The sequence below is a fragment of the Oratosquilla oratoria genome, chromosome 8 (genome assembly GCF_046742065.1).
Source record: "Oratosquilla oratoria isolate Oo_2021 chromosome 8, ASM4674206v1, whole genome shotgun sequence".
Lineage (NCBI taxonomy): Eukaryota > Metazoa > Arthropoda > Malacostraca > Stomatopoda > Squillidae > Oratosquilla > Oratosquilla oratoria.
The window spans coordinates 7536060-7561819 of NC_134784.1; the positions used below are offsets into that span (position 1 = coordinate 7536060).

General features: G+C 39.8%; 1 protein-coding gene across 3 annotated transcripts in view; it reads right to left on the minus strand.

Annotated features, from left to right (window-relative positions):
• Positions 1 to 25760, minus strand: part of LOC143027568 (TBCC domain-containing protein 1-like) — a 54332-nt gene that overhangs the window by 14969 nt on the left and 13603 nt on the right. Inside the window, exons 1-9 of one of the 3 annotated variants that reach the window (XM_076188880.1) lie at positions 24329 to 24430; positions 22561 to 22684; positions 17252 to 17378; positions 16330 to 16432; positions 14555 to 14697; positions 10794 to 10883; positions 6212 to 6358; positions 2900 to 3028; positions 2046 to 2231 (exon numbers count right to left, since the gene is read on the minus strand). In XM_076188880.1, coding sequence (XP_076044995.1) covers positions 2046 to 2231; positions 2900 to 3028; positions 6212 to 6358; positions 10794 to 10883; positions 14555 to 14697; positions 16330 to 16432; positions 17252 to 17378; positions 22561 to 22618 — 983 coding nt within the window. In that variant the 5' untranslated portion in view covers positions 22619 to 22684; positions 24329 to 24430. Of the gene's footprint in view, positions 1 to 2045; positions 2232 to 2899; positions 3029 to 6211; positions 6359 to 10793; positions 10884 to 14554; positions 14698 to 16329; positions 16433 to 17251; positions 17379 to 22560; positions 22685 to 24328; positions 24456 to 25760 lie in introns of those variants that run through there. The other 2 variants (XM_076188879.1, XM_076188881.1) reach the window with 2 other exon arrangements.

Sequence of the window (25760 nt, forward strand, 5' to 3'; positions counted from 1 at the left end):
GATCAGAGGAGGGACTGAGGAAATTAATGAGATTTTGGGAAGGTGTGCAAAAGAAGGAAATTGGGTAAAAGTAAGGTGATAAGATGTATAAGGGGAAAGTGGCAGCATACTGGAATTGAGTATTAAGGGAGAGAGACTGGAGGAAGTGGATAGTTTTAGATACTTGGGTGCAAGTGTGGCAGGAAAGGGAGGAGTGGGGGTGGAGGTTGGTGCATTGGGAAAGAGGGGAATATCTGTTGAGGAAGGATGGGAGAGGACAGATGATCTGGGTGAATGGAGAATGGTTGTACATGGATGATGCTGTGATGCATGAGGGGGAGTGGGTGGGGGTTGGGGATTGAGGGAGTATGCATGAGAAATAAATTGATGCAGCCCTAAGGGATTTCTCCCTGTCTTCTTTTCTGCATGAGGGGACGGAGAGGGGAGTTGCTGATTTAATGAAGCGGCCTTGATGTGGATGTGCTGTATCTTGCTTCTGACTCAGGGTAGTGGACAAAATGCTGGGATGACCTGTCTTCCAGGAGGTGCCAAGATAAGAGGGAGGGAAAAGGGTGGAGGGAGGTGGAGCGTGTAGGGGATGGAATGAGTGGGACTGGTTTCTACACCTTTGTTTTTTGGCTACCTCCCTTGTAAAGGGGAAAAAACCTTTGGTATATGTATGTAATATACTATATACCATTACAGTCAACTCTCAATTAAAACGAGTTTAACTAACGCGTTTTTGATTTAACACAAGTTAATTCTTAATTTCTTTTTTTAAACAACACGACGATTTCGATTTAACACGATTTGAATTTGGCTGTAAGAGCACTGAAAGAGGGGGCCTCCGTGCAGTCAGTCTCCCGTGCTCTGTTTTGATCTCAGTCTGAAGCTAGTCCATACTGTGAGTGGAAGTGTCTTTACAGAGAAATGAATAATTTAGTTAGAGATTGTAAACTCTTGTTTTCTGTTCTACACCAAAACAAAAATGAAAATGGTGTCACCAACCCACAATTAATGGTAAACTATCTTTTAAATGTATGGACCGTGATTATAAGTCATAAAAACTTGAAAAATTGTTACAAAGAAATTAATAATTCTGAGATTGTAAACTCTTGTTTTCTGTTCTACACCAAAACAAAAAGAAAATGGTGTCACCAATCCACAATTAATGGTACACTAATTCTTAAGTGTATGGACCTTTATTATAAGTCATAAAAACTTGAAAAATTGTTACAGAGAAATAATCTAGTTAGAGATTGTAAACTTAAACACTCGTTTTCTGTTCTACGAGTGGGCAGGAGTCGGAGTAAGAGGGGAGTGAGGTGGCAAGTGGCTAGTGACGAGAGTGGCTGGTGTCGAGTGCGCACATACAATAAATAACTGTGTACTACAAATAAATACAAAGAATGTGTGTTTTTGTTGTTTCTGTAACCTACAAATGTATTAATAATGTGTTTGTTCAAGTTCAGAGTAACAAAATCCCAAAATAGACAAGACTTTCCCAGTGTCCAGGAATCTGGCCCCCCCTATTACCATTATTTCCTATGGGGAAAAAATGTTTAACTAACGCGATTTTGGTTAACACAATGTCTCCAGGAACATAACCCTCGCATTAATTGAGAGTTGACTGTACTTCATTTTGTTCTGGATAATTTTGGGGGAATTAATTTAACAAGGCAATATAGGTCAAGACTATTTCACTGGATTCCTCCTACTTGGTGGTATACTTTTTACATTTTGTTTAGACAAGCATATGACAAAAAATGTAGGCACCCTTTTATAGGTTTAATTTTGATTTTCACATTCTATAACTTGGCACAATGTGGGAAAAAATTATTGACTATTTTGACAACTAGCCATAATGGCCTGGCATTTTTATATTTACAAATGACTTCATATTCTTAGCTAGACATCTCAAAATTGCTTAGACCAATCATACTGATTGTATGGTCCAACTGGATCTTGATCTGAAGCACGTTCTTATGTTCTATGTTACCTAACACCATACAATTTCACTCCACTGACAGGTATCCCACTAAATCAAACTGAAACGAAACACTAACCTGGTTCCAAGGATGAGAGGCCTCTGTGGGGTGAGTGTATATATGGTCATATTTCGGCACTCCGTGATGACTAGGGACCGTGCAGCACACACCACAACTGAATTACGACATTCACTAATCTTCACTCGACCACCAACAGGTCCCAGCACCACTCGAGTTTCGTGGCATTTGTGAATAACCACATATCTGAAGGATGTGAATCACTGATAAATATAGCTTACAACTACATGAAAATGCTAATACTCCTGCAAAAATATCAATCAAAGAATGAAATTATATAAATTAATACCTAAAGACGTTACTAAGAAGGAGGTCCCTCACATTATGGAACACCAACTACTACAATGCTACATAACACCAGGATGTGTAACACAAACACATTCAGGGTACAGCTGTTGAGTATAACTAAAGAAGAGAGGTCCTCACTGCTGGGTGCTATGTATTCCATGGGCAAGTGGACTATTGTGTGTGGCATGGATGGATGGATTTGACTATTCAGTGATGTAGTTACATAACTGAGGGGATGAGGAGGGAGAGTTGCCGTGTATGTGAAGTGGCCCTATTATGGATGTACTGTGTCTTGCTGCATTGCTTCTGACCTGGGTAGTGGACAGGAGACAGGGATAACCCTTCATCCATGAGGAGCTAAGATGGGGAGGGTGGATAGGAGTGGAATCGGTGGGAAAGAACCCTAACACAACAAAGAGTAACTAAAACTATGTTTCAGACTACAATTTTTTTTTCAAAGAAACTATCTACAGATATCTCCTGAGTTAATATCATAATAAAACACCATCTATACTACTATATATAATTTTTTTTTTTATATCACACTTCAAACTGCTATTTCAAACCTGAGTGGCTGAAGAATGTATATATTTGACTTGTGACATCTTCTTATCTTGACATTACTGTGGGCTATATCATCGGCCATATGTGCTGTCAACCCATCTATCAAGTCACATAAATATACTAGTCGTTTCCTGTTAAAAAAATATATATATATAAATAAATAAAATAATAATAACAATTATAAGCATTACATACAATGTACTTATGCTAGACTTTTTTTCTTAAACACTATGTTAGCTATCATCAACACTTTCTAAATACATCTTTACCATCAACTCTCCACTAAAGTGATGAGATGTACAAGGGGAGAGAATGGCAGCAATTTGGAAGTATCAAAGAAGAGAGAATGGAGGAAGTGGATAATTTTAGATACTTGGGTACGAATGTGGTGGGAAAAGGAGGTGTGGAGGTAGAATGTAGATTGAGAGAAGCAAGGCTTGGGGGATTAAAAAGTGTAATGAGAAATAGACATTTGGGAATAGATGCTAAAAGGCGATTGTATGAAGGAGTGATTGTGCCAACAGCATTGTATGAGGCAGAAACATGGAACATAAGAGAGGACGAGTTTAAATGTGTTTGAGATGAAATGCCTGAGTAGTATGGTAGGGGTTACTAGGCTGGATAGAGTGAGAAAAGATGTGAGGAGCAGGGCAGGGGTGGAAAGGGAGTTGGGAGATAGGGTTGATGACAGAGTATTGGGATGGTTTGGACATATGGAAAGAATGAGTGAAGAAAGATTAGTAAAAGAGATGTGGAAAGCAAAGGTGGAAAGAATGAACATGAGGGGATGACCAAGAATGAGATGAATGGATGGGGTAATAGGACCATTTGGAAAGAAGGGAATGTCTTTTGAGGAAGGAAGGGAGGGAGAAGACAGAAGATAGAGGCAAGTGGAGAATGACTGTGTTATGGATGATGCTCTGATGCATGGAAGGGAGTGGATGGGGGATGAAGGAGTGTGTGTGAATGATATTTTGATGCAGCCTAAGGGGATTTCTCCCCATCTTCTCTCTGTGCATGAAGGGATGCAGGGGGGGGGGGGGGCACTGATTAAGTGAAGTGGGCTTGCTGTGGATGTACTGTGCCTTGTTGCATTGCTTTTGACCTAGGTGGTGAGCAGGAGACAGGGTAAGCCTTCATCCACAAGGAGCTAAGATGAGAGGGAAATAATGGGTGGTTGTTGTTGTTGTCGTTCCCTAGACTGTCTGTCCGAGCAGTCTCGTCTCCCCAAGGAAGGCCACAGCCGAAACTGGGTTTTCCCACAAATCCTTTATAGAGTGAATGTTGTGTTGTTTGCGTGCATGATTGTGTATAATGCAGTCTTCCATTATGTGTTGTATGGTATGGGGTGAAGTGTTACATCCTGGGCAGCTGTTCACAACACGGTCGTCCAGCCTCTTCTGGTAGCTTAGAAGTGCTGGGTGGTGACCGCATCGCAGTCTGGTTGATGGGAGTGGAATGGGTGGGCATAGAACAGGTGGAAGTGGCATGGGTGGGAGTGGGTGCATCTCTGACTTGGCTACCTCCCTTATAAGGGGGAAAAAGTCCTTGGTGTACAGATAGATTAATATATATCGAGTTCTAATTTTACATGAAGGATGTCTTCTAATTATATCAATGTGGAATGAAATCTGATGACTGAAGCATCGGATGTAACAATGTTGATAGGGGTATAACAAGTGTATATTGGATCATTATTTACTAATGAAAGTGAACAAGGTGAAGAGCAAGGAGTCTATGAATGAACTGGGAGAAGGGAAAAGGTGTTGGGAAACTGAGGAAAAATGAAGTGGTATGGAAATATTAAAGACAAACGCAGATGTGGGATGAATGGAAGACTCAATCAATCAATTTATTGCCCCTAGTCTCTCTTGTAAAAGACCTTTGGCCTCCAGGAAACCAACAACAGACCCTGGGCGGAACCATAAGGCACTTAAAGAAATATTGTATTATCGTGATGAGGAGTGCGTGGGGGATGGAAGGTGAGGGAGTATGTGTGAGAAATAAATTGACGCAGCCCTAAGGGATTTCTCCCATCTTCTCCTTTTCTGCATGAGGGGACAGAAAGGGGGGCTGCCGATTTAATGAAGCAGCCTTGCTGTGGATGTGCTGTGTCTTGTGGCACTGCTTTTGACCCAGGGTAGTGGACAAGATGCAGGGATGACCTGTCATCCAGGAGATGCCAAGAGGGGAAGGGAAGAGGGTAGAGGGGAGTGGAGTATGTAGGGGATGGAATGGGTGGGAGTGGTTTCGATGCCTTTTTTTTTTGGCTAACTCCCTTATAAGGAAGAAAAAACCCTTGGTATATGTATGTATGTGTTATTATTTGGGGATAGTCAGAGGTATTCTGTGTGGTGGTTGCATCTGGGGCAGTTTGAATCTATGGCCAGGCCTACTTTGGGCTGGTACTGTCTCAATGACAGAAGGTGACCTGAGCACAGGCATGCCAGTGTGGTTCTTGTCTGGTGTGGTATGGTTTTTTACATGAGGCTATATCTAGGTTGTCTTTCTTTCTGTGTCTTGTGGTACTGCTTCTGACCCAGGGCAGTGGGCAAGATGCAGGGATGACCCATCATCCAGGAGGAGCCAAGATAAGAGGGAGGGAAAGGGGTGGATGAGAGTGGAGTATGTGAGGATGGAATGGGTGGGAGTGGTTTCTATGCCTTTGTTTTTTTAGCTACCTCCCTTGTAAGGGAGAAAAAGCTTTTGGTATATGTATGTCTTTCTTGAAGGGCTTGTTTCATTATCTAGGTGTGAACATGTTTCTGTGTGGATGTTTTGTGTGGTTTGGGTGGCATGTTGTGATATAGGTTTGAGTAGTGTGCTGCTGTTATTTTGTGTGTGTGTGTGTGTGTGTATTCACCTATTCACCTTGGATCTGCTGCAGTCTCTGTCGAGACAGCCAGACACCACCCTACGGCAGTGAGCTCAGAGCTCATTATTTGCCGATCTCTGGGTAGGTCTGAGACCACTCACACACCACACACCGGGACAGCAAGGTCACAACTCCTTGACTAACGTCCCGTACCTACTCACTGCTAGGTGAACAGGGGTTACACGTGAAAGGAGACAAACCCAACTTATCTCCGACCGGCCGGGGAATCGAACCCCAGTTCTCTGGCTTGTGAGGCCAGTGCTTTACCAATCCGCCACCGAGCCGTGTCTGTGTGTGTGTGTGTGTGTGTGTGTGTCCTGTTGGTGGTGCTTGTGAGGGGTGTGTTGTTAAGGGTTCTGGCATAGAATTGTATAACCCTGTCATTTTCCTATATTAGTATCATAAATTGACAAACTTATTTTCATTGTAGTTTTTTTACCCAGTTGATGAGGAGGCAACCAATCTGTATGACGATTGAGCACTACAACGGATGAGAGGCCACGACTGCCGTCGACCTCTGCGTATGCATGTTCCCTCGCCATCTGGACACCAATCTAGTGCATTCAGTATCCAACCTTCAAACAACCTGCGAAAAAATAGTACTTACAACTTAACATCCTATGAAATTTAAGTTTTAAAATCTGAAATACCAATGAGATTTCATTATTCAATTTGTTCTGAAACTCAAAAAAGTCCAGATATTAGCTAACAGTATGATGGAAATTCATACAAGCATATCTAAATACTTATATACAAGGAGATGCAAGTGACTAGTAAAAACCATATCACACTGCCATACTAGCATTCAGGACATGATCCATCTCTTAAGAGAGTACCGACATACTGCACTGCCACTAACGATCCTTAGACAACAGTGGTCTGGGTGTGAATGTGTTTTTGTGTGATGTACAGTGTAGTGCAGGTGGTAGGTTGTTCCATATGTTTGTGTAGTAAGCTGCTTGCATTTTTTTTTTTTTTTTACATTCAGCTGGGTTTATTTGGTAGTGCTTATGCGATATAATGGGATGGGTGAGTGGAGTTGATGGCTAGCATATTCTTTTTTTCTTTCTTTTTTTGTGCTTGATAAACTTAAAGAAGAGGAATTCAAAGAAGCATTCCAATCATGGCAGAAATAATAGGAGCATAATATTGCTGCACATTGGGAATAGTGGCTAAATTTGGGTCAATTACATTGGTTGTGCTTTTATAGATGTAGCTCAGGAACTTTTTGATTGTACCTAGTACAAGTACGAGTTTAATTCTCAGTCACTAGGTAGGAGACGGAAGAGAAGGAGGACGAGAGGAGTAGGAGAAGAAAAGGATGATGATAATGATGATGACAACAATGATGAAGAGGAGTGGGGCCAAAGGAAGAGAAGAGAAGAGAGGTGGTAGAAGGAAATAGGAGGGAGAAGGAGAGGAGTAAAGAGGGGAGGAGAAAAGGAGAAAAGAGGGGAGGAGGTGGAGAAAGGGGTGGTGAAGAAGAAGAAGAAGAAGAAGAAGGAGGAGGAGGAGGAGGAGGAGGAGGAGGAGGAGGAGGAGGAGGAGGAGGAGGAGGAGAAGAAGAAGAAGAAGAAGAAGAAGAAGAAGAAGAAGAAGAAGAAGAAGAAGAAGAAGAAGAAGAAAAAAAAAAAAAAAAAAAAAAAAGGGCTAAAGTACAGTAGAGTTAATATCTATATGGCCCAATCTGGGGACAGATTGCCAGTTAGGAAATTGCATGGCCTGGACAGAATTGCAAACTGGATACTAAAAGAATGCAAAGAAGAACTAATGGACAAAATATACAACATAATAAGTTGCTCACTCAAACAAGGAAAAGTACCACAGGACTGGAAAAATGCCAACACTGTACCAATATATAAAGGAGGAAACAAGGAAAAACCAACTAATTACAGACAAGTCTTCCTAACAAGCACTGTAGCCAAAATCTGTGAGAAAATGATCATGAACAGATGGGTAAAACACCTAGAAGAAAACAATATAATAAACCCGAGACAATTTGGATTCAGACAGGGAAGATCATGTGCCACAAATTTAATGTTTCTACTCAAGACTAATAGATATAATAAAGAAAGTGATGGATGGGCTGACTGTGCTTTCCTAGACTTACAAAAAGCCTTTGACAAAGTACCACACAAAAAATTATTTAAAAAAAATTGGACAACACGGGAGGGATACAAGGCAACTTACTAAACTGGAAGGAGGATTTCCTGCATGGTAGAAAAATGAGAGTAGTACTCATAGAAAAGTATTCAGGTTGGAAGGAGGTGATTAGTGGAGTTCTGCAGGGATCTGTATTGGCTCCAATAATGTTCTCTATTTATGTGAATGACATGGATGACGATGTGGAATGTTACATGAGCTTCTTTGAAGCCAATGCTAAATTGTTGATTTAAGTGAAAATTGAAATGGACTGCAAATCACTACAGAGAGACCTGAACAAGGTTTGGAAATGGTGTCAGAAGTGGGAAATGGACTTCAACATTAAGAAATGTAGCAGAATGGAGTTGAAAAAAGAAAAGAAAAGAAAATATCAGGACAATATATAATTGGAACTAAGGAGGTAAAGAAAATGGGGTCTGGAAAAGACCTAGGAGTAATTATCTCAAACTACTTGTCCTCTGATAAACAAACAAGATTGTCGGAGAATTCTATAACTTGCTAAGATCAATAAAAGTGGCATTTACCTATTTGGACAAAGAAATTATTTAAAAAAAATATTTGTCACACTAATAAGGTCTAGACTGGAGTATGCTGCAACATTATGGTCCTTAGTACCAAAAAGAATATAAAGAAAATTGAAAGAATCCAGAAAGCAGCCATGAAAATGGCACCAAACACTTTCAAACTTAGTCACATGAAGAGAGACTGGCTAAATTGAAATTACCGACTTTGGAACAAAGAAGAGAGAGAGGTGACCTACTGACAACCTATAGAATCATGAAAGGCATGGAAATACTTGATAGAGAGGACTTACTAAACTGGGACAAGAGAAACACAATAGGACATGGAAAGAAACTCAAAAAGGATAGTTATAGAAGAGATCTAAAGAAAAACAGTTTTCCACAGAGTGGTGGATGCTTGGAACAAACTGGACAAGACAATAGTGTGTGCAAAAACCATACATGAATTTAAGAGCAAATTAGACACTGAGATACAAAGTTGGGACACCAGGAGTGTAACTCCCCTTCCCATAAGATACAACTAGGTAAATATAGAGCTGCATCTCCCGACAGCGGTGAGAGTATTAGTGGAATCTGAAGATAAGCAGTGGAGAAACGATTCTCTGATGACTAATTCACAGGGCCACCTTAAGCAGGCACCTATAGTTGGTTCCTCATATGTTTAATGGCTATGGATGCAACAAAGTCAAAAATACATAGTAGAGCGGTCGCTGTAGACACTGTTAAAAGATTTTTATTGTACCGCCATTTTTAAAGGGTTTAAAGGGCCTACCCTCCCTCCCCCCGGCAGCCGCGTGCTGCGCACGACTATTATTTACATTCGTTTTGACCATAAAAACACCTCTTTTACTCTTATTTTTTGTTTGTTTGATGCACTTACAAAGTTTTCTCTTACGTCTAGCATGCACGTGAGAGTGTGGTATGAGGAAAAGGCCCGCTCGATAGCCAGTGGCATACGCTAGCTTGCCACGTTCACTAATTTGCCGTGTGAAATTCGCATCTATTTTTCAGTGAAGAGAAGTTTGAAGATATTAGCCATGCCTAAGCTTTCCAAACAAAAGGCACACTTGCAGAAGACAAGAACGTCTACATTAGTAACGAAAGGGGAGAAAGAAAGACCCCCAGCATCAACCTTGTTATCACCACCTCCGCCACCACCACCAGTACTCCCTCCAGCAGTTCCCTCCCCATCTTCACCCACATCCTCAGCTATGGTGTATGAGTCACTCATAAACAGCATGGGAAACTCAGGACTGAATAGAATAGCTGGAGGCTTGGGTGTTGCTACGTTTAGCAAGGGCAAGTATTTTAGGTACACGAAGTACCTTTATAAGAAACAGACGGAACACTATGAGAAAATGATGGAGGAAGGAGCCTGTTCCAACACCAGAAAGGAAATCTAAGAAAAGAAATAGAGCTGAATCCCAGCAATCAGACTACCTTGCTGGGTCATTCTAGACCAATAACTCAAACTTTGCGACAAAGAGTAAGGTGGCGCTTTATGAGACCCTCACTTTGGGTGAATAATATCCTACACTGTAGGAGGGGACAAAGTGCCTGAGTTACTTGAAAGATGCAAAATCATCATGAAAATACAATGGAACCTGTTTTCAATGGTTCTTAGGAGGTTCATGAATGTAAAATTTAGTCAAACTAAGAAAAAAAAAACTTTAACGCTCGTTTCTGAAAAATGTAAGTTTTTTATACACAAAGTCTATCTCCTCCCTCAATTTTCAACCAATCTTTTCATATGAGGTCTCTATTGATAGCTAGATAAATGACAAAAAATGAAATAGAGAGTTTTTTTGCATATATTAAATAGAATTTTTTTAATAACGTGTCAAATATATAAAATATATATATATATATATATTTTTTTTCCTCGGCATTGAACAAAGATATTAAAAAAAGCTTTCTATTTTGTTTTTCTATATATGTAGAAGATTCATTTGCTATAAAATGAAAGACATCAAATAAAAATTGTAAGAGGAGATAGGATTTGAAAGAAGCCCAAAAATATGGTATTTTTTACGTTTTTTATATAAAAAAAAAACCTACTGGTCAGATCTGAATAAAACTCAAGCTGTGAAAGTTTCCTCAGACCCAGATATCACACAGAAAAAATCAGCAAGATTCTTCAAAAAAAAGATTTTGGGCAGGGGGTCCCCTTAAGAAAAAATAACTTAGTTTGGTCAAAGTGATATAGAGGTGACTGGACTACATAGAGAACAGTGCATTGAGAAATGTCTGAAGGGTCAGTTCATAGAGAAGGAAAGCAGAGTAGCTAGCCATTTTACTTACTAAAAGAAATATGAATGTGCACGTGATCATACTTACCCACGCTGAAATGCATTCTTCTTGCTAAGAAAACCAGATCTGTAACCATTGTACTTATCCTTTGCGACAGCAAGGAGATCCTTCTCTGACCTAACAAGAAACAAATATTATAATTTCCATGTGCCAATATACTTTGTAATCAATCTAATTACCTGAGATGGTCATTTATAATTATTCATCTAATCAGTTAATATTCCATCCATGATACATTTGTATTCATGCAACTGATTTCTTAAAACTGCTCTGCTCTAAGATACAGCTGCATGGAACCAATGATAGGTACTTGCTAATGGTGACCTGTAAGGTGTATGACAGAGAACCATCTCCCTGCCACCCCTTTTCAAAACCCATTAACCCCCTTATCTGGAGATGCAACCCCAAGGAAATGGTACTTGGACTCTGGACATGGCCCAAGCTCTCTCTATATACTCTGACTTTTACATTTTCACATAAGAAGAGCTGACAATTAGCAGACACTCCTACTACATTTAATTAGTGAAACAGAAACAGTCCCATACTTTGAAAGGGTCCAAGGACCATTGCCAGCCACAGTAGAGGTTGAAGGTTTCCAGTTAATGAATCTTTAGGCCATAATTATTACAGCTGTATACATTAATAAATTTCTTTACCAACATAATATTGATAAACATAAAATGTTTTTAACATTGCATGAATCTGAAATGTTTCAAATCCAAGAAAACGTCTCTATATAGTTTCCACATATCTATCTGGTCTGTTCAGACTAGACTGTTTGCAAGTTACTTGTTCTAAAAACTAAACTGGAGGTGCATTATATTAATGAATCAATTTGTTGCCCAGTCTCTCTTGCAGAAGACTCATGGCCACCAGGGAACTGGCAACAGCCTCCAGTCAGGGGAATAAATCAATTAGAGAAGAGTTATTGTGTTGTTGTCTGGGTATTGTTAGTGTGGGGCATATTAGTATGAGGTGATGTGTCTTTTGTGTGGTGGTTGCATCTGGGGTAGATTAAATCTGTGGCCAGGCCTATTCTGTGTTGGTATTGTTTTAATGATGGATGCCGTCCTGAGCTCAAACTTGCCAATGTGATTCCAGTCTGGTGTGTGAGGGTTTTCTCTATGGGATTTATATTTGGAGGTTGATGTAGTACTGAATTTGGTGGTCTTTCTTGATGGGCTTGGTTAGTTTTCTGGGTGTGAATATGATTCTGTGTGGATATTCTTTGTGGTTTGGGTGGTAGGTTGTGGCAAATATTTGAGTAATATCCTGCTGGTATTGTTTATTTTGTTACATTCTGTTGATGGTGCATATGAGATGCAGCATGAAGAGTACTGTTCAAAGTTTTAACATCAAACTGTGTTACTGTCATTTTCATATGATGTTCTATTGGATGGATTTTTATTTCCAAGTGTAGGTGTCCTATAGGGGTGGTTTTGGTGCATCCTGTTATTACTCTTATTGCTCCATTTTGTACTATTTGTAAGTTATTTATGTTTGATTTGCTGATTACTGGAAACCATGTGATGGAGGAATATTTTAGGATAATTGTTATGGTTTTCAACAGATTATTTTCTTGCTGATCCTCACTGATAGGTCCTTGACATGTGGGTCAAATGTCATATGGGTATAAATTTTCTTATCTATTTTTTTTTTTCAATGGAAGAGTTTGGCCATTCAGCTTCACTATAGGATGTTTTTTTGACCAACAGTTGTCCAGGGTGAGCAGTGCTACCATTGATTTCTGGGGTGAAGCTTCCATTTTATTATTTCTGAGCCACTGTTTTAGTTTGTTCAAGTATGCTTGACCTTTTTCCTGTTACTTTTTACTTAATGTGCTGGGTTATTATTGTCAAGTCATCTGCACATGAAAGAATGTTAACACTCGGTTCTGGTTCAGTAGCTGGTAGATCACTCATGAAGAGGTTGAACATTAACCCCTTCCATATGGTGCCGCCTACATAGGCGGCACGGGGAGCAAGTGGATACGTGAGGCTGCCATATCGGCGTCTTGATTATATCTATTGTAGTTGTCCCTGTGTAACTGACATACTCTCTAAACTGGCTTCATCACATTTTCTATGGTTATCAAAATTCACGGGTGAAAGAGAGAACGATCGATATATGCGGTGACTATTTTTTATGATGCAAGTATTATGACGCAACATCGTACGTCTGGCAGCTAATGCTGCCCGCGAGATTTTGGCCCGGAGTGAAGTGGTTAAGGGTGACAGTATTACTACTTGAGGGACTCCATCCCATTACATCACACAAGCACAACCAAAAAGAAGCATACTACTGAAATATCTACAACCATATTCCACATGCACCACAAAACACATCCATACAAAAATACATTCACACTTTGTCCACAAAACAAGCACTTCAGGACTGACCCCCTAAACTCCATACTGCAAACCCCTCTGGATATTAGCTTCACAAAAGAATCCCTCCCAAGTGAAGCAAGAACCACAATAGCACACCTATGTTCTAGTCACCATCCAGCAATAACACAATACCAATGCAGAATAGGCCTGGCTACATAAACAACCTGTAACAATGGCAACCGTTGAACAGAAGACACCAAACACCTTATCTTTCAATCCCCCACCTTAGCCATACTCAAACAACACACTTCTCCAAGAGAGATCTGGGGCAATGAATTGACTGCTATGAACTAAAGCACTAAGTGATAACAAGTACCAAAAAACATCTAAATAGGACACGTGCACACAGACACCAAAATCCTCCCCCACAAAACTGAAAATGACAGGTACATAGCTCCATGCCAGAACCCTCAATCCTACTCACCCATCTCATATCACACAAGAACAACCAGCTGAAAAAAGCAGCTTACTATTCAAACAAATACAATAACCTACCACCCATTCCAACCAATACATCCACACAAAAATACATTTACACCCAGATTGCTAAACAACCCACTAAACTTAATACTTCAACAAAACCCCCAGACATAAGCCCCATAGAAAAAATCCTCTCAAGAGAAGAACTACACTGCACCCTTGCATTCATGATACCATCCAGCTCTAAGACAGTACTACCACAGAATCAAAGTGCTCTAGATGCAACCCCCACGCAGACATCACTGTACACCTCATCCTACACTGCCTCACACTAACAATCCCTAGACAACAACAGAATATTTCTTCTATGAATTACCTATGGGCCCACCAAATGGCTACTGCCAATTACCTAGGAGCTGTGGATTTCTTGCAAGAAAGACATGGGGAAAATGACTAACTGATAGATTGATTGCCTTATATTTTATGGACTGGAAATCCACAGTTCCACAACAGTCAGCAATGATCCTCAGGTCTTCCTACAGATCTCTCTGAGATACCGAACATATAACTGTGGCTGATTTCCTGGGGGGGTGTTGGTTTCCTATCTCTTGTAAGACAGAACTGGGACAATGGACTGATGAATTTATCTCTTTGGATACAAATGATGAACTGTTGTCTGTATTGTAGTGTGGGTCTGTTTCTATGTTACTGGCTGAAAGAAGTTGGGGAGCTGTTGACAGAAGAAGATATAGAAGAAGAAGAAGAAAAATAAACACATAAACACACACACACATCTCTTGGGGTTGTGTTGCACATTCAGATGGGAGTGAAAATGTTGACGAGATTTGAAGAAATGCAATGGAGAGATGAGCCTCTCCAATGTTCATCTTGCACAATGATATTAAGCAGGTATCTATGTTGGTTCCACTAAATATTCATTTGTTAATCTATCTAAATTTCATATTGACTGTAACTCACTTGTCTTTGGGTAGAGTAACTCCTATGAGGAATGACAGAGCGGCCACCACCTGCACAGAAAAGACTCCAGCATATCTCATGAATCCCAGTAGTTCTCGTACACTCTTTTTCTCACTCTCACCTTCTTCCACTGAAATGCCCTGCTAAAAGATTTAGGAAAAAATAAAAGAAACGAATATGTAAATAAACCAGTAAAATAAATTTATATGAAAGTGGGAGGGAGGGGAGGTAGAGAGGGGGAGAGGGGTCACTGAATACTAGGAAAGGTTAAGGAGAAGGTGGACTAAATGTCTGGGAACAGGGAAGGTTAAGGATAAGATGGAGCAATTGACTGGGTGAAGGACATTAGCTCACAACTGAGGAACAAAAGGAAGAAGAAAATAAAAAGGGTGAGCAATTGTCTACTGAGGATGGACAATGACTTTGAGAGGAATAAGGGAGTGTGGAAGGCAACTAGGGATAGCTTAAAATTTTGTTGGCAATGGGTATTTAAGGAATGAAGTGGGGGTGAGATATTTAACATGTCCCTATTTTGTTCAACTGTGTTGGTCCCTTGTATGATGGTTGTTTTTAAACATTTTCAACAGATTTTGTTGGGCTCACATACCAGAAGTTCTGTATTTTCCCAGTCTATCAAATGGTTGCTACTCTTCCTGTGTGCAACACACCTAATGGCGGTGACATCATGGTAGACACCATATTGGTCTTCTCAGATCTGGGCTTCTAGATCGCATAATGTTTCCCTAATGTAGGGTTTTTCACATCCCAAGCATGGAATCCAATACACATCAGACAATAAAGCCAGTGTTTACTGGATTTCATGCTCAGGATGTGAAAAGTCCCCAAATTGGGGAAACATCATGCAATCTAAAAATCCAGATCCAAGAACACCAATACAATGTCCACTATGACATCATCACCAATGCATGTGTTACACACAGGAACAATAGCAACCACCTGATGAACTGGGAGAATGCAGAACTTCTCGTACATGAGCCCGGTAAACAAAACAGGTGTGAAAGGCAGAGGTGGATGAAGTGACTTGAGGGGACAACTGAGTATAAGATGGATGGATGGGATGAAAAGGCCTTTGAGCAAGATGGAATTGTCTGTTGAGCAAGGGAGGGAGAGGGCAGGAGATAATGATGAATTGAGAATGACTATGCATGAATGATATTTTTATGCAACCCAAAGGGATTTTCTCCCACTGTTCTCTCTTTTCTGTCTGTTGAGCAAGGAAGGGAGTGGGCAGGGGATGGGAGAAATGGGGAATGGTTGTGTGTGGATATTTTGATGCAGCCAGATGAGATATCTCCCTGTCTTCTCTAACTTCCACATGAGAGGATAGAGAGGGAGGGGGTTGCTGTGTAAGTGAAGTAGCCTTATTGTGAATGTGCTGTCTTGCTGCATTGCTTACAACCCAGGCAGTGGGCAAGAGACAGAGATGACCCTTCATCCACAAGAAGTCAAGGTGAGAGGGAAACAAGGATGGTGGATGGAGTGGAATGGGTGGGAGTGGGTGTGTGCCTTTGACTTGGTTACTTACCTTATAAGGGGTAAGAAGTCCTTGGTATATAGATAGTACTGGTAGTCCTAGGGAGATATACTAGCAGTACTTGGGAAGCATATGAGAGGTACAGGAGAGAGTATGAAGCAAAATGCAAGGTGAGGGAGGCAAGGTGGTGAGCAAATGTGAAGTGGGTAAGTGTTTGATGGAGAATTTTGAAAAGAATAAAAAGACCTTTTGGATAGAACTGAAAAGAGTAAATACTTACACCAGCCAGCAAGTTGAGCATTTCAGGAAGATACTCTTTGATGAACTGCAGATTTCGTTCTTCCTGTAACTGTTTTTTTTGACCAGCATTTCCATTGGGCCAACTGCAGAAAAATAATACAAAAAAAAAAAAAAAAAAAAAAATCAAAGCCCACTCAGAATTGGATTGAATGATGTGAGAAATCATGTATATGTGTTAATGACTGGACACATGAGCGGTAAAAGGACAAAAATTACTTGTTATTAGCAGCAGAAATAAGATATTCTCAATTTAACTTGCAAAAGTTGTGCAAACATTTCCAAGCTCAATAAAAACTGCTGATGCTGAACTAATATTAAGAAAATATGCAAACAACATTTCTTTTAACAAAGGATAATATATGCAACATTAATATACTTGACTTCTTTTCTGGTTAAAAACAATGATGTAAGAAAACATTTATATCATAAACAATGTAGGAGAATTTAAAAAGCATAATTTACAATTAAATTGTTTAAAAACCAACACAAAAAATGTATATAGGAATAAAAATAACAGCACAGAGGAACACTGGTGAGCATCTAAAAGATACCCTGTGCACTACAACTTGCAAAAATTAGAAACTGACAGACTGAATGAGAACCAGCATTGGAGTGACAAAGATAAAGACACTGAGAAAGAGAGAGAGAGAGGGGGGGAGGAAGATGGGTGCACTGGAGAAGAAGAGAGGGAGGGAGGGAGGGAGGGAGGGAGAGAGAGGGGGGGTACTGGGGTAGAAGAAAGGAAAAGAGATTATGGGAGAAAAAGAAAGAGAGAGAGTGGGGGGTGAAGAGGAGAGAGGGAAAGAGATAATGAGAGAGAGAGAGAGAGACTGATGAATGATGAGAATTATGTGGGAGGAGAGAGGAGGAGGAGGTGAAGGAAATAAAAAGAAAACACATACGGATCATTGGTGAGGGACTGAAGGGATGCCTGACGAGCCACAACCCTGGAGTATGTGTTTGACCGATGCAGGTACAACAGCAGTACAAGCTCCAGTGTTGATACCTGTGCTTCACTCATGAGCTCATCTGATCCATCACAAAGCAGCAGCAAAGCAAATGTTAAAACAAAAATATATACTTTCACAAAAAGCACTTAAGACAACATGAAAGCATGTACAATAAACAAGACTATGACAATCAACACAACCTTCAATTCTTACTATACACAACCAACTTACCTTTGTTTCAATGTACAATAGGTAATGAAAATATACAAATATCTACACAAATACACACACACAAACATGAATTTGAGGCTTGGTATGATAAATAAGAGTAGGAGACAGGATCCAATGAGCATTGCTTTATTCCTTTAAGCTACAATTAGGTATATGCAATTAGGTAAAGATCAACCCAAATTATTTTATAGATATGTAAACGGCAAACTAAAAAACAAACAGGAAATACAGACGCTCCTCAACTTACGTTTTAGTTAGGTTCCGAACGGCCGAACGTAACGTGAAAATGAACGTAAGTTGTTACTGTACTATACATCCATAAATTCTATTACCGTATCTTATAAAACACCCCTAAATCATTAATTATAAACATAACATTGTAAAATAATAACATTGATTTCAAATAAATTAAATTCAAGCAACATAAATTGAGATGGTGGAGGAGGAGGAGGGGGAGGAGGAGGCAAGGCACGTTCAGTCTGTCGTTTGTGCCATGTAAACAATGGACGCAGCATCATGCGTAAGTATCGTTTGAACTACGGAGAGCGCGCTAAACTAAAAAATTCACTCAATTTTTTTTTTTTTTACAATTTTTTTTTAAGTCAGTTCAAACATAAAATCGAAAAAACGTAAAACGAATGAACGTAAGTAGAGGAGCGTCTGTATTCAAATTATGTCAAGGTAATAGAGAATACACAGAGGATATAGAAATGGCGGATATTATGAACAAACATTTCAAATCCATGTTCATCAAAGCAAAATAAAATCTACAAAATTGTAACCAAAGAAATGAAGTAAGATTTCCCCAAATAAAGGAATTAAATGTTACTCAGAATGATATAAGGAATCAAATACTAAAGCTTGACATTAACAAATCAGATGGCCCGGATGGAGTTGCAAACTGGATACTAAAGGAATGTATAGATGAACTAACAGGAAAAATATACAAAATAGTTGAATGCTCACTCAAAGAAGGAAAATTACCAGTAGAATAGAAAAATGCCAATATAGTGTCAATATATATGGGGGGAAATAAGGAAGACCCAACAAATTATAGACCGGTGTCCCTAACGAGTACAATATTTAAAATTTGTGAGTTATCAAAGATAGATGGACAAAATATCTGGAGAACAATATACTGAACCCAAGGCAATTTGGATTCAGACAGGGAAGATCATGTACCACTAATTTGATCTGTTTCTATTCATGATTGATAGATATATTGCAAGAAAAGGACGGCTGGGCAGACTGTGCCTTCCTGGACTTACAAAATGCATTTGATAAGGTACCACACAGAAAATTGCTAAATAAACTGGAAACAATAGGAGGCATACATGGAAAACTACTGAATTAGATGGAGGATTTCCTATTTGGAAGAAAAATGAGAGTAGTGCTCAGAGACAAATATTCAAAGTGGGAAAAAATGAGTAGTGGCGTCCCACAGGGGTCAGTGCTAGCTCCGATAATGTTTGCTATTTATGTGAATGACATGAACGAAAGTATTGAATGTTACATGAATTTCTTTGTGGATGACACAAAGTTGATGATGATATTGTTTAATGTCACAAACTCCCCCCTATCGGAAAGCTAGGACGGTGCCCCTCACAGAGGGCTTTGTAGTGTGGAATTTAATGAACTATGCCCTTGGTTCAACTGCGCTGGTGGCAGCATTCGAACCACCATCCCCTTGACCTTTGCCGCAAATAATGACGCCCTAACCCGCTCAACCAGCGAACTTCCAAAGTTACTAAGGCAAATAAGCTCTGAAAAAGACTGCGAGTCATTACAGAGAGATCTTAACCCCTTCCATACGGTGCCGCACACGTAGGCGTCATGGGGAGCGAGTGTATTCGCGAGGCTGCCATATCGGTGTCTTGATTATATTTATTGTAGTCGCCCCTCCATAATGACATTCTTTCTAATTCTTTTGTAATCGCATTTTCTATGGTTATCAAAATAATTCACGGGTGAAGAGAGAACGATCGATATAAGCGGTGACTATATTTTATGGTGCGAGTATTATTACGACACGTCGTACGGCTGGCATTGGCTGCTGCCACCGAGATCTAAGTCCATGACGCCTACGTGTGCGGCACCGTATGGAAGGGGTTAACAAAGTCTCAGGGTGGAGCAAGAGATGGGAAGTGGAATTCAACATCAAGAAAAAAGACACAAAGTTACTAAGGAAAATAAGCTCCGAAAAAGACTGCGAGTCATTACAGAGAGATCTGAACAAAGTCTCAAGGTGGAGCAAGAGATGGGAAGTGGAATTCAACATCAAGAAATGCAGTATGATTGAATTTGGGAAAAGCAATAATAGAAGATCAGGACAATATAAAATTGATGAAAAAGAAGTAAAGAAAGTAAATTCTGAAAAGGACCTAGGAGTAATCATCACTCAAGACATGTCTCCAGGCAAACAAATAAATAAAATAGTTGGAGAAACATACAATTTGTTGAGATCAATAAAGGTGGCTTTTAAATACCTGAATAAGGAAATGATAAAAAAAAATATTACAAACACTGATAAAGCCAAAACTGGAATATAAAGCGATGATATGGTCACCCAGTACAAAAAAGAATATAAGAAAATTAGAAAGAATACAAAGAGCAACAACAAAGATGGCCCCAACATTTTCAAACTTGACATATGAACAAAGATTGGCCGAACTGGAATTGCCGACCCTGGAACACAGAGAACAAGGGGACCTACTAGCCATCTACAGGATTATGAAAGGCAAGGAACTCTTTGATAGAGAGGACTTATTAAAGTGGGACAGAGGAAAAACAAGAGGACATGCAATGAAACTCAAAAAGACAGCTACAGAAGAGACCAGAAAAAGAATAGCTTCCCACACAGATTGATAGATATCTGGAACAAACTAGACGAAAAAATAGTGTGTGCAAACAACAAACTTGATCTTGCGAGATACAAAAACGGGTCACCACGGGCATAGCTCCCCTTCCCATAAAATACAACTAGGTAAATACACATGTGCACTGGCTGCTGGAGGGAGTGGACATTTGACCCAGCTCTAAGAAGTCAAACAAGTGCCCTTATTTGAGAGCAGTATGGGGTCCTGATCTATGATGGGCGACATATTTAAGGAGTGTATAAGTGGTGTATTTAAACTGAGAGGTGGAAAGTAATACAAGACACTTACAAATAAGAAGGTAAGTCAGTGCAGTTCAAAATGATGATGATGAAAATTTGGTTTAACATTACAAACTCCTCCCTATCAGGAGGCTAGGATGGTGCCCCTTACAGTGGACTTTGTAGCGTGGAATTTAACAAACAATACCCTTGGTTCAACTCGCCCCAAGTAAGGTTTGAGTCATCATCATCTCGACCTCCACTATAAATAATGACGCCCTCACCTGCTCAGCCATCTCTGCTTTCTACACCTCTTTTGCTAATCTTTCTTTACTCAAAATGAGAATTGCTAAATTATACTGAAGCACTAAATATACAGAAGCACTTCCCACAGACAACAATGTTGCACTAACTGCCTTTCTTCTTTAAGGCAAATGTGGGTGACTAAATGAAAGTTGTCAATTAGTCATTTTCTCCCACATGATTATTTTGATAAGGGTCTTTTGAAATGTGATATAATTTGGAAATTCTCATTTCAAACCATGCTGACTGTAAGTAAAACTCAAACTGCTGAAAACTGTGGCAACTACAGATGGATGAGGTGAACTGGTTGTTCACAGCTGATCCAAACAAGAGAGTGATTATTGAAGAACAATAACCGAGATGAATAATTTGAACCAATAATGGGAATGGGAACTCGGCAAGATTCTAAAAAGAATGGAGAATAAGGTGAAGATAAGAAATAACAGGAAAGCTCTCATGAAACAAGTATTTGAACAGATGGCAAGAACTGATGATTTGAAAAATAAATGAAGTGAGATGATATTCATAAATACATACATACACCAAAGACTATTCCCCCTTAAAGGGAGGTAGCCAAAGTCAAAAGGCATAATTCCCCTCCCACCCACTCCACTCCCATTCACCATCCCTCTTTTCTTGGCTCCTCCTGGATGAAGGGTCACCACTGAACCTCACCCATTGCCCTGGGTCAGAAGCAATGCAGCAAGACACAGCACACCCACAGTAAGGCTGCTTCATTCAACTGGCGACCCCCTCTCTGTCCCCTCATGCAGACAGAGAGAAGACAGGGAGAAATCCCTTTGGGCTGCATCAAAATATCATTCACACATAACCACTTCCTACCCACTCCATCCCTTCCATGAATCACAGCATATAGAATAGAACTTCATAGATGAAATGGTGAATATAACATGTTATAGAAGAAGATATCAAGTTAAAGGACAGTGTGACAGAGAGCAATGAAAAGGCTAGAGAACATGAAGAAAATATTAGAGCTATCAAATGAGAAGAGAAAGGGTGGTCAAAATTACAAAAAGAACAAGTACAGTTATGAAAAATAATGGAACAGCAAAAAAAGAAGAAAGAGAGGGTTTGGAGGTGATAAGGGTACTTAAAATGACAAAAATATTGATAAAAGAAGTGGTAAACCAGCAATGGTAGGAAGAACATTTACTAATGAGAAAAGAACAAGAAAAAAAAAAGAATGACAGAAAGCCTAGGAAATAGTATAAATAATAATGGTCAAAGAGGAAGGCTTGCATAAAGAAATCAAAGGTTTTGGTTAGGTAGATATGTACAAGGAGATGCAAGACCAATGGAACTCAAATCACAAAACAGAGTGAATGTATTAATGAATAAGACATGGAAACTAACAAGTGTAGACAAATTCAAAAACATTTTGGTAAGAAGGGATGCAACACAGGAGGTATGTGAGAAAACAAGAGGATTTGTGAAAAGGGAAAGATAGAGACACACAAGGTGAGAGACAATACATTGAAGAAGAAGAAGAAGGCATAATTCCACTTATAAATATATACATATACCAAAGGCTTTTCCCCATTATAAGGGAGGTAGCCACTCCCACCCATACCATCCTTAACACATTCCCCTCCCCTCCCTCCTATTTTGGCACCTTCTGGATGATAGGTCATCCCTGCATCTCGCCCACTTCCCTGGGTCAGAAGCAGCATCACAAGACACAGCACATCCACAGCAAGGCCGCTTCATTAAACCGGTGACCCCCGCTTCTCCGTCCCCTCATGCATAAAAGGAGAAGATGGGCTGTGTCAATTTATTTCTCATACATACTCTCTCACCCTCCATCCTCCACCCACTCCCCCTCATGCATCACAGCATCATCCATACACAACCATTCTCCATTCACCCCTATCTTCTGTCCTCTCCTGTCCTTCCTCAACACATTCCCTTCTTTCCCAATGCCCCTTTTACCCCATCCATCCATCTCATCCTAGGTCAACCCCTCATGTTCACTCGTTCCACACTTCTTTTAATGGTCTTTCTTCACTCATTCTTTCCATGTGTCCAAACCATCCCAATACTCTTTCATCAACCCTATCTCCCAACTCCCTTTCCACCCCTGAGAGGGAGAGAGAGAATATATATATATATACATACATATCAGGGTGACAAACATCACTCCAAAAACAAGAGTATAGAATAAAACAGAGTACAAAGAATTAATATGATATACAGCTGAATAAATGGAAATTTTCATTGAAAAAAAGAAAGAAAAAAGAAAAAAAAAAGTGAGACTATAACTCTTACAGGTGACTTTAATTGTGGAATAGGAAGAAAGGGAGACAGAGGGAAGTAAGGATTCCTGGGGAACATATCACTTAACTCATCGATGAATAATATAATGACTAATGGGTCAGGGAACCAACAATATATAGTGGCAAAGGAACACCTGCAAAACTGAATTCTATTTTAATCAAGGAACCTGAGATGATTGAAACATTGAATTACCAGTGCCAAATGGGTAAGAGTGATCATGTGGTTCTTGAATTTATGCTAGAAGTGAGGAAGAGAGAGAGAAGAGAGGGCATACAGACAAGGAAGATATAATTTTGCAAAGGCAAATTTTGCATTGCTCCTTTCCCTCTCATCTTAGCTCCTCATGGATAAAGGGTTATCCCTGTCTCCTGCCCACTGTCTGGGTCAGTAATGCAGCAAGACACAGTAAATCCACAGCAAGGTTAGTTGCTTCATTTACATAGCGACCCTCCCTCCTTGTCCCTTTATGCAGGAAATAAAGAAGACAGGGAGAAATCCCTTTGGGCTGCATTAAAATGTCATCCATATACAACCATTCTCACCTCATCTCTTTCACCTGCCTTCTTTCTTCTCTGCTCAACAGACATTCCCCTCTTGCTCAAAACCCTTTTTACAATATCAATCTATCTCATTCTCAGTCATTCCTTAAAATTCACTTCATCCACCTCTGCTTTCTACACATCCTTTGCTAATCTTTCTTCACTCATTATTTCCATTGCCTAAACCAACCCAATAATCTATGGTAGGAGGAGGAAAGAATTCAGCCACTGTGTTTCCCATGAGAGTCGTGAAAGGCACAAAGTGGAACGGAGTGATGGGATTAGGTATCCTGCTCTCTGTAAAACTATCCTATGAAAAATCAAGTCCTTTCAGACAGCAACACAAAATATCTTCACTGAGTGACTTATGGACACTGTGGACATATCTGGTCTCTTGGAGACTAGATGTCTCTTCCAAGGGATAGTTATTTTCTATTATTATTATTTTTTCTTTTTTTCTTTTTCTGTAGCCAATTATCTTGTTCAACTTTTGGAGTGTCTTCTGCCCATGAGAGGTTTTTACATTATATGCTTAAATGTTAAATGGCTAACATCACATTTCCTTACCTCGTTCCTTTTGTGAACGTGCATTCACCAGACCTGCCTCCAGCTTGCTGTGGCCATTTGGAAATTGTTGTGAAAAGAGAAGGCAAGTGTAGAACACCACCATACCACATTCTACACTAAGCCCCATCTATAACATAAAAAGAGTACCAATGAACATATTATAAATACTAAAACAACAACACAGCAAAATAAAATTAACATATATAATGTAAGTCACTTTATTAATTTTTTTCTTTCTTCCAATCTAAGATCAATTTCACTATCAAGGGAGTGCAAATCCAGCCATCATTGGTGGTCCATCTAGCCCCTACAAACTTTAAAAGAAGTTAGTAGAAGAGCTGGTAATGCAAATTTTGATGATGGAAACTGTAAAAGAGGAACAGCTGTACTTCAAGGTAGATCAGCACTTTCTTTCATAAAAATAATATTGTGTAACTTTGGGATGTGTGAGCCTCACAAATGTCTGGAGTAATGAGTGCATAAAATTTGTTAGTCAACAGTTCTCTAAAGTAATCCTTTAATAGACTTGTTAACTCCAATTTCTCCCATATAATTATATGTGAAAAAACTGGAATTGTAATCAATCAAAATTCATGAGTCATGATTTGTTTATTTTTTTCATGCTATTGCATTCTGATATAAACTTCATACCAGCACTGGGATACAGATTGCCCACGTTCATCAACTAAGCACAATTATTAGTATAAATATCTCACTATATTACCATATAGACAAATTACCATATAGCTGGGAGATAGGGTTGATGAAAGAATATTAGGATGGTTTGGACACATGGAAAAAATGAGTGAAGAAAGACTAGTAAAAGAGGTGTGGAAGGCAGATGTGGAGGGAGTGAACATGAGGGGACGTCCTAGGATGAGGTGGATGGATGGGGTGAAGGGGGCTTTGGGGAAGAGGGGAATGTCTGTTGAGGAAGGACGGGAGAGGACAGAAGACAGGGGTGAATGGAGAATGGTTGTATATGGATGATGTTGTGATTGCATGAGGTGGAATGGGCGGGTGGATGGGGGGTGAGGTAGTATGTGTGAGCAAAATTTGACGCAGCCCGAAGGGATTTCTCCCCGTCCTCTCATTTTATGCAATGGGGGGATGGAGAGGGGGGGTCGCCGATTTAATGAAGCGGCCTTGCTGTGGATGTGCTGTGTTTTGTGACACTGCTTCTAACCCAGGGCAGTGGACAAGGTGCAGGGATGGCCCGTCATTCAGGAGGTGCTAAGATAAGAGGGAGGGTGGAGGGGTGTGGAGTGTATTCAGGGATGGAATGGGTGGGAATGATTTTATGCCTTTTTCTTTTTGGCTACCCCCCTTGTAAGGGGGAAAAAGCCTTGGTATATGTATGTATGTATATACCATTTTAGTACAATTTATATTGAAGCTTGTAGCAGTGATTGCATGGGTTTACAGCACGCTA